General features: G+C 38.3%; 1 protein-coding gene across 1 annotated transcript; it reads left to right on the top strand.

Moving 5' to 3' along the window:
• Positions 1–3,312: 3,312 nt before the first annotated feature.
• fabp2 (fatty acid binding protein 2, intestinal) lies at positions 3,313–5,226 on the top strand. The gene is made up of 4 exons (XM_034129318.1): positions 3,313–3,526; positions 4,111–4,283; positions 4,628–4,735; positions 4,976–5,226. The coding sequence occupies exons 1-4, from the start codon at positions 3,460–3,462 to the stop codon at positions 5,024–5,026; spliced, it is 399 nt and encodes a 132-aa protein (XP_033985209.1). The 5' UTR covers positions 3,313–3,459; the 3' UTR covers positions 5,027–5,226.
• Positions 5,227–10,185: the final 4,959 nt, after the last annotated feature.

The raw sequence follows: 10,185 nt of genomic DNA, 5'->3' as shown, positions 1-10,185 counted from the left end.
AGATGCTGTATGAGAAACCAATGTGAGTTTGGAAAATTGCACAATTTAAATCTATTCTAGTATACCTCAACAATGAAATTATGATCAGTATAAATGGCCATGACATGGGCCCTTTAAATATGTGGGTGAAAAATGGTTTTCCTGACAATGGCAGTTTAAGTCTAAATCAGTTAGAAAAAATTAAGACAGGGTTTAGAAAAAGTAGAAAATAAACACAAAACAAATACGATGTGGGATTAATCAAAAATACACCTGCTTTGGTAGTAACTCCTAAATCCGACTACAGACCATGCAAAGCCCAGTACCCGGTTAAACAGGAAGCCATAGATGGGAGTAATTGTGCCATGTCCAGACTCACCTTGTCGCACACCTATATTCCCTGTTAAAAAGGCTCCTCAAGAAGGTCAACCCACCTCTTGGCGCTTTGTTCAAGATTTAAAAGCAGTAAATGAGGCAGTGCATGCTAGAGCACCAGTAGTACCTGATCCACATCATATTTTGACTCAAGTTCCCAGTAACAGCACACATTTTTCTGTTGTTGATCTGGCAAATGCTTTTTTTGTGTACCGGTACACCCAGACTCACAATTCTGGTTTGCATTTAAATTGAATGGGAAGTCCTACACATTCACACGTATGCCTATGGGTTACTGTGAATCTCCATCTGTCTATTCTGCAGCATTGCACAATAATTTGGAGGAATTTGAAGCCCAAAATGGCAGTGTTCTCATCCAGTATGTGGATGATCTTTTACTTTGTTCAGCAAATCAGGAAGCTTGTGAAAAAGATACTGTTGCTCTGTTACAATTTTTGGCAGAGCAGGGGCATAAAGCAAGTTTGAATAAACTACAGTGGGTGAAGGAAGAAGTGATATTCCTTTGGCACCACATTTCTAAGAATGGGAAGCAACTTTCCCTACAAAGAGTAGAAGCCATTTTGAAAATTCCAAAGCCAAATACAAAGAAACAAATTATGACATTTTTGGGCATGACAGGCTATGCTGAAATATCACAGCCTCTACAGGGCATGAGACATGACCATGGACTGAGACCAAATGACCTTTTGACCTGGACTCCTGAGGGAACGGATGGTTTTGTGAAACTAAAATAAGCACTGACAGTGACACCAACTCTGGGTCTACCAGACTCAGCTCGACCTTTTACCCAGACAGTTTGTGAAACGAATGGATTTATGTCTTCAGTATTGCTGCAGGAACATGGAGGAAAATTAAGGCCTGTAGCATACTTTTCATCAAGATTAGATCCAGTTGCAGCAGGTTTACCATATTGTTTGAAAGCAGTAGCAGCTGCTGCTTTAGCAGTACTAGCCTCAGAGGGTTAGTGGGCTATCAGGAGTTACATTTGTTAGTACCACATGCTGTTTCCTCTATCCTTTTAGAGCAGAAAACAAGTCAGCTTACACCCGCTAGAATGATGCACTATCACAATGTGTTGCTTTCACTACCTAATGTTCCAACAATGTTCACATCAGTAGATGCACAGTATTGAATCCAGCTACATTGCTTCCTACAGAGGAAGATGGTGAACCACATGATTGCCTGGCTGCCATTTCTGAAATATGTACACCAAGACAGGATTTGAAAGCTGTCCCTTTGTCCAATCCTGATCTTGTATTATATGCTGATGGTTCAGGCAGTAAAGACCCACTGACAAATGAGAATATTGTAGGATATGCAGTAGTCTCTGATCAAGACATACTGGAGTCTAACCGCCTGCCAGGGCATCTCTCAGCACAAGCAGCTGAAATATATGCATTAACAAGAGCTTGCATTTTAGCAGAAGTGAAAATCGTGACTATTTACACAGATAGCAGGTATGCTTTTGGAGTGACACATGATTTTGGGACATTGTGGACAATGAGAGGCTTCTTAACTTCCACAGGGAAAGATATAGCACATGCAATCTTGGTTTCTAATCTACTTGATGCTATTGTACTCCCACAGGAGGTGGCGGTTTGCAAATGCTCATGTCTGAAGACTCTGTTTCTAGGGGAAATGCAAGAGCAGACTCAGCGGCAAAGGCCGCTGCAAAAGCGCCTTCATCTACTGCTTTGCAAATCTCCAAAGTAACCCTAACGCCTTCAGTTTCTTTTTCAGATGTAAATTTGTAAATAATGTTTGGTATGGACCTAATGGTAATCCATGTTTACCTAAATGCTTATCTCCTTTTTTAGCTAGGTTGACACATTCAAAGGATCATGTGTCAAAAACGGGGATGGTAGCTACAGCAAATAACACAAGGCTTCTCAAATTATTCACACAACCTTTATCCAAAGCAACTTACATACTCAATACTATGTGGACAGTCCCCACAAGAGCAATTTGGGGTGAAGTGTCTTGCCCAGGGACACAACGACACTCTGACTGCAGTGGGGTTTGAACCTGTGCTCCCCTGATCCAAACACCAACGCACTAATCCACTGCGCCACGCCTCCCTATGGTTATGGTGTAGGTACTTTTACGGCTCACACTACAATAAGGTTAAAACATTGTGGGAGATAATTCTGTTAAAGATTGACTTTGGCAGGGCTTTATAAAGTTGTTCTCAAACTCGTGTCAATTTCATCACTGCAGTCACAGTAAAGGTCTTTAGTTAGGTCAGCCAAATGTCTCTTGAGCGACATAGTAAGATTAGTGGAGACTGAGATAAGAAATATACTCCCCATGTTGTGCATGTTTTATTGATTTGACTACAGTGTTGAAGAAGTGCTTTTTAATTCTTCCTGTTTGTCCACTCTAATATTTTAAGAGAAGAAAAACTCATTCTGTACATTTACATAATGTTTCTAAACTCCAAAAAACACACACCCTTAAATATTTGCATTTGCTTTATGTTTACCCAAAAGACTATAAAAACATCATATTCTGTTTAGTGTATCTTAATGACACGCAATAGTTTGATTGTTTAATATTAACTTTGAATATCAAAGGTCTCGTTTATACAGTATTGGCAGTCAAAGAAAGGTCAAAGATTGAGTGATAAGAGGTTTGTAAAGATAACATCAGAGCAAATTTAAAGTTGTGGAAAATTGTCTTCCAATATGTTGCAATTTGTTTGACTAGTATTTTTGATTTGTCTCAGCTTGGTGTACAGGGAAGCACAAAACAGACATGATTGTATTCAAGTGACATTTAAAAAATATATTTCAGTTCTAAGTATTGCATGCTTAGTTTATGCAGTCCTGCACTGATGACCATCCCCCTTTGCAAACAGATATACAGGGGAAATATATATGACATATGGTTCGATTTAATGGTTCTGTTAAGGACAAAAGCATCTTCCAATCAGTGGGTACTGCCTTTAAAAAAATTGAGCTTTACACAGCCACATCAGCATTGAGATTAGATGAGGAGATAAGCGAGCTCGGTTTAAAAGGAGGGGCAAACTTTGAGTACGACACTTCTTGCTGCAGACTTGTCCAGCTCACCCTCACAGCCACCATGACTTTCAACGGCAACTGGAAGATTGAACGCAATGAAGACTATGAGAAATTCATGGAAAAAATGGGTGAGTTATATCAAACCAGGCTGATTACATGCTATATCATTTAAGCAAATCATTTTAAATATGTGGAATTTGATGCATTGGTTTAAAAAAAAAAAAAATCATTTTTAATGCATGTAACATATGTAACATTAAGCTGTCTGTGGCTCTTTTTCTGCTGTAACAATATACATTTCCCCTCTGTGGGACTAATAAAGGTATTCTGATTCTGATTCTGATGAACATGAACTCTATGTGTTATGAGATATAATGTACGTACTGTATAACAGTCAAGAAAGCACTGATGATGTTTTAATTTAATCAAGATCTTTGTGTTTCTGTGTGAAAATGTCAGTTGTGCATCAAACTGATAGTCATGCATGTGTTTTATTTAATCACTTTAAAAAAGTTATTTGTTAAAGTGTGTCCTTAACTGCTCAAATAGATGGCCAAATACTGGAGCTTAAGTCTCACTGAACATGTTTGCCTTTTGACTTACACTCTACAAATAATACACAATCAAAGGAACTACATGTGCTTGAAAAGTAATTAAATCCTGTCAAACTTCCTCTGATTGTTCCTCATATTTTCTATGTGTTTATTTATAGGAATTAACATGGTGAAGAGGAAGCTGGCTTCTCACGACAACCTCAAGATAACCATTGAACAGACTGGAGACAAGTTTCACGTCAAGGAGACCAGCGCCTTCCGCACCCTGGAAATAGACTTCACCCTGGGGGTCACCTTCGAGTACAGCCTGGCCGACGGAACAGAACTATCAGTAAGAAAATTATTGGATGCACCTTTAACATCATAGCACTTTATAGTTAACATACTCCAATTCACTCCTATTACCTACGTTTTAGTCATTAAGTGTAATCATTGGTTGAGTTCTTAATACTATAACATAAGCTTGGTATTTCGATCACTTCAAATTTTTGAGCTGCAAGTAGGAGTTCATTTGTTAGCTCAAGGCTTGACTTATGACTTTCATTGTGGAACCCTTGTGCCCTGCGGATCTTTACTCACTACCGCAAACAGTGCCAGTCATAAAACTGGCAACCTTCTGCAAAACTTTTCACACCTAGTATTCCTTTTAAATAAGCTTTATGTTTCACCCCACAGGGTTCATGGGCCATGGAGGGAGACATGTTGAAGGGGGTCTTCAACAGGAAGGACAACGGAAAGCCACTGACAACAACCAGAATCGTCCAAGGAGATGAACTTATACAGGTGTGGTGAATTTATATTATGCATGCAAACTACGACAACAATCCACAGTATATAACAAACACTTTGATCAGAAGGGATACCTGTCAGAATCTGATGTCTATATGTCATATCTATTCCCTTATATGTTATGGATAAGGACTTAAAATGCAGAAATTCATTATTAATCAACCCCCTGATTACTCAGGCAGAAACTATAAAGCAAATATATTAACAGAATCTGACCTGATCTTTTCTCACCAGAGCTACAACTACGAGGGCGTGGACGCAAAGAGGATTTTCAAGAAGTATTAGACCAAACTAATCAACATACCTTGAAAATAAGATGTTTGACATCATGATTACATACAGTATTGTGTTGAATTTCATTTTCTTATACCAACACATCCTGTAAAACAAGCACTACTTGTAATGCCCAGAAAGTTTATGAAACATATTTGAATGTCTCGTGATTTTGATACTTGCAGTAATAAAGCCATACTGTACCTACCTTTTTTCTGTGTTTCTTTTTCTTCAGTTTTATGTTGAAATTATATTTATTTGTGATAATCTGTGGATGTTTTTGTGGAGTTAAAAAACATACACAGTGAACTGACTAATTTGAGAGTGATACAATAATTTAAACTTTATTCAACAATGAATACAAATAAATATATATTATCTACAAAAATATAAAGCGCAGACAGATTTAATGTGTCTTTAAATTAATCTGTTAGTACACAAGTAATGAAGCATTCACTGAAGCACAGACAACTCAATTCAAAAGTAAATTCAGGCCAAATCTGAACCACACACAGACGTATGACATGAGGATTCAGTGATACCCAGGGGGCAAAACCCAATTTTTTAGGGAAATCAGACATGGAATGTTTTAAAGGTTGTCCACCAGAAATGATATCTAGGACCTTGAAGGATCACAACCTGGGTGGACAACCCGGTCAACTAGCTGGGTCAATATCACTATAAAGTAACTTTGGTGTCCCCATCAGAATCACTCAGTTATCATGAAAATGTAGCAGAATAATGAAACTCTGAGGTCTTATTATAAAAGGCCAAACATTTACACACATATCAACAATACAATGATAAGTCTCTTGAAATGTGTTTCCTTCATTTTATACCTTATTTCTTCATTGGATGTACGTGATTTGTCCCACACACTACTCTGCTAACTACAGTGTGTGTAATAAGTGGTTAAATTATACTACATGAAAAAAATGATATGGTTTTATTGTCCACAACGAGTTATTTGATAAAACGAGTCATTTTGATCATGTATATTCTATTTTCATAATAATATTGAGCATTTTTCATGTGTCCCTGACATTTGCTGTCCACCCTGTCATTAAGGGGTAACTGCCCCATAAAAAACCCTCTGATGTTTTCAGTGACATTACTACCACCATTTTGTCTTTCCTCAATGGAGGCTGAGGCATTGGTTAGTTGCAAAGTAAGTTTTTTAACTTATATTTCAAAATTGTAATCATATTATGTGTGTAGTTGGATGTTGTCAAGCTTAACATGTCCACTCTGTCATAGTGAAATGTCAATTAATATAAAAACCTTTCAGAAATTCGAAATATATTTGTTAAACAGTAGAGTACACAGTCACCTTGCTAACTGAAGGTCGACCATGTGCTCATTAAATGCTAATATTAGCCAAAAATGTCCACCCTGTCATTGTCCATCCTGTCAGCAAGCCTTCCATAAATAAATGGGGAAGTCTAAAATGCACCGTATGGTGATATTGACTCTACTGGAAAGCTACAGTGAGGGTCCAAACAATGCAACCTCTATATGCTCCTGGGAACCGAGGAAAAAAAGTGTCTTCCAATTTTTTTGTATTTTTTTTTTTTAGGGTTGAAAAAACATCTTGCAATTTAGACTTTTTAAAATTAAATTAAATTTTAAATGTTACAGTATGTCCACTTCAGAGGACGTCAAGACCATATTATTGTGAAAAGTCCGCCATAATTAACAGATAAACTATAACACATTATGCTTATAGAGTGATCTTAATACAAGAATGCATTCACCTTTATTTAAACAATAAATAAGTCATTCATCTGAACATTGCTGTATATTTGATCACTAAATAACTAGTTTGGTTTTTGGTGAATGCTGCCAAATCTGCAAAGACTTTGTAATCAATATACTGGGAAAAGTACCTCATTGGACTCCAGTCGGCACGGGCTGTAGGGTCATCTTAACTAGATTTATGGATGTGTTCTCCAGTTGACCATGCTCATAGGGACACACTTGGCATTCCTGAGGCATTCTCATTTTTCATGGCTCCACTTAAAATAAAAACAACAATAAGACATACGTGCTACTCTTGGCCCACAGAGGGCCATGTCTTTCCTGCTCGTCCCTATCTGTCTCTATGTCTGTATCTGTGCGCTCATGGAGCCTCCTGCATCTTTCCCCCCCTTCTTCTTGACCCTCTTCTATTCCAGGTGTGAAAGCCTCATCTCTCTCATCATCTGAGAGCTCAAAATCTGAATCTCCTTAACTATCTGGTACAGAAAAGGTCTGATCCAGTTCTGTCTCCTGCAACAGTCATTAAGTCCATGAAGATGGTCCTGATGTCCACTAGAATGGACATTTTTAAAAGAACTGTTGTTTCCTCCATACTCTCTACAGTGTCCAGAATGAGGGAGTTGACAGAGTTGTCATACATGCCAATGACACCAACATCATTACCACATGCCTGTACTATGGTGAAACGCACCTCAGTGATCTAACAGAGTTGTGGGTGAGAACAGGCCAGAATGCATACCTGCCTATACATGAAATGGTTGTGGCACTGGGACCTTCACAGTGTTGTGCCATGCCCTTCATCCACAGTCTGAGTGGTAGAGATACCACGAGTTATCCATATTTCACTGGCAAGAAGGCATGGTTCAAGAGCAGCACGAGTCACTCTGGACATACCTGCAGAGTGAAGAGTTTGGTGAGAGCCCTGCCGATGCCATAACAGATGACCTCCTCAATCAGGCACGAGACCTCACCATAACTGTGTATACATCCAAAGCTGATCACTTTGAGGGCGTTCTGATCTGGGCAAACTGAGAGCATACAAGTTCCTGAACAACAAATTGACACTCCTAAATCTTCATGCCACAAGTCATTTTCTGAGTCACAGCTGCTGTCACTGCTCTCAAGTGTGGCAGTGTGTATCCTTCTGCATGTGATTGCCAGTCCTTGGCAACAGCACCCTATATACTGTAGCATGGAACTGCCTTCTTTGCACAGGAACAGTTCTTCTGATAGCCTTTGAGACATCCACATGAGATTGTCTTGTTCATCGACAAAGGCCAAGCTGGCTTTGTAACCTACTTGCTGCAGGTCTCCCTTGAAAAAGAGATCAATGATCTCAATGGGACCTACCTGGTTAAATAAAGGTTTGAAATGAAATGCAATGAAAAGTAGATGGTACCGGAACTACATGTCCATTGTCCAGAGACCATCCAAATTCTGTGCATGGCAGGATTTCTGGCTTGGCGATGTGTGCGTTCTTGTCAATGATGGTTGACAAGAACATGTTCAAAAGTTAACATGATGGTTTTCCCGAGACCTCACCATAACTGTGTATACATCCAAAGCTGATCACTTTGAGGGTTCTGATCTGGGCAAACTGAGAGCATACAAGTTCCTGAACAGAGAATGCATTTCTGCTGCACCTGAAAAGGTTTTCTATGTTATAAGACAAGGCAAACCGAGTTAAACGTATCTCTCTTATGGAAGTTGTTCCAGATAAGTTGTTAGTGTCAAATAAATACCCTTTTATTATTTGTGCAAATCAATGTCTTTGTTCTTATGCAAAATATCCTATTGTGATCATGAAATAAACAAAATTCCTTCTGGCAAAACATTTATTTCACTTTTCACATACTCTCTTCTTAGTTATTAACTGAAAATTGGCTTTGCCCATCAACAGATACGACACAATTATCAGAAGTTGAACACAACATAATCATTCACATGGCCCAGAACTAGAAAAATTTGAATTTCTTAAGAAAAAAAGGGAAAAAAGTAACCTACACTGAATATACAGTACAAATGTTTTCAATGTACACATGGTGGTATATTCATGGTAGTGTCCCAGAAAGCTTTTTGCACACATAATAAAAGGGTATTGATTTGACATTAACAACTTGATGTCAACTTCCAGATAAGTTTAACTCGGTTTGCCTTGTCCTATAACATAGAAAACCTTCAATTAAAGGGTTTTGCAAAGAAAGTGGTGGCCATTTTGAATTTCGCTGCCTGTAGCTTTCCAGTAGCTAGTTCACCGGGTTGTCCACCCAGGTTGTGATCTTTGAAGGTCCTAGATATAATTTCTGGTGGAAAACCTTTTACAACATTCCATGTCTGTAAAATGACTTTGCCACCTGGGTATGATGAATAGTTCATTCAACCCTAACACATCAGCCAGTAACTTATCAGATCAAATCAGTGACATCCTGATGGGGAAAGTTCACCTTTGTTCTTGAGTGTTGATGCAATACAGCCTAATTAAGTTCTGTCCCTGTATGTTTAGTATAAGATAAAGTAAATACTTTGATGCGATGCCAACTGTGACGTTATGTGACACAGGTCAAAAATACTCTTTGTCAAACAGGCCCCTCGATTACGTAAAGCCTTACTTCGACTGACGACTTTGAATCATGGGTGCATGAGGAGAAACGATTATCAGCTTCCTTTTTCAAGTTTGCACGCAATCAGACACAGAGGCATGCAACACATTGAGGCTCTTTTAAGCTTATAATCACAGATTTTCCCATTTTCTGCAGCTGAAGTTTAAACATTTCAAACTTCTGCTTATTGCACCTGGAGGCAGAGTGAACAGTGAGTTTTCAGCTGTTGCCCTTTTAGCTTCCAAGTCTAAAAAGGGCTTTTAGGAATACTGCAACTGGAACACATCCCCTCCTACCTTTTACACAATAACACACAGGCACACACAGTACAATGGTGCACACAGAGGGGTGTCATCCGATATGTCACTCACTACCAGCATTGCATATTTAAAAAGTATAGCATGACATCCTTCGTCCCTTTCAATAATCACCTTCAGTCCCTAACTATGGTTTCACTCACAAAACACTTGTCCCAATGAAAGATGTCAAGGCACAACTGAAGACAGATTGTTCAAAATGTAAAATAGAACTTGTGTGACTTGATGAAGAAAATAAATTATAACTAATATAATCAATAGTCACAAATGGATAGTAAAACGATTAGTGAACTAATCAATTATTTGGTTTTCAAGGGCCAACCGATTGTTGTTTAAATGGTTTTAGCTTCTTAAATATTGATATTGTATCCTTTCTCTGTTTTATATCGTATTCAACTGATTACCTTCAGTGTTTGGACTGTCAAAACCAGACATTTAAAGATGCCACCTTGGACATTTAAAAACTAGGATTTGTATTTTCACTTATTTCTGATAT

The sequence above is a fragment of the Trematomus bernacchii genome, unplaced genomic scaffold, assembly GCF_902827165.1.
Source record: "Trematomus bernacchii unplaced genomic scaffold, fTreBer1.1, whole genome shotgun sequence".
Classification (NCBI taxonomy): Eukaryota; Metazoa; Chordata; class Actinopteri; order Perciformes; family Nototheniidae; genus Trematomus; species Trematomus bernacchii.
This window is presented reverse-complemented; position numbering and strand designations above follow the sequence as displayed.

Bases quoted from the DNA above. Each gene is read 5' to 3' on its own strand.
- fabp2 (XM_034129318.1), top strand. From the start codon at position 3,460: ATGACTTTCAACGGCAACTGGAAGATTGAACGCAATGAAGACTATGAG. The intron at 4,284-4,627 runs GTAAGAAAATTA...TTCACCCCACAG, and splicing joins CCGACGGAACAGAACTATCA to GGTTCATGGGCCATGGAGGG. The intron at 4,736-4,975 runs GTGTGGTGAATT...TTTTCTCACCAG, and splicing joins AAGGAGATGAACTTATACAG to AGCTACAACTACGAGGGCGT.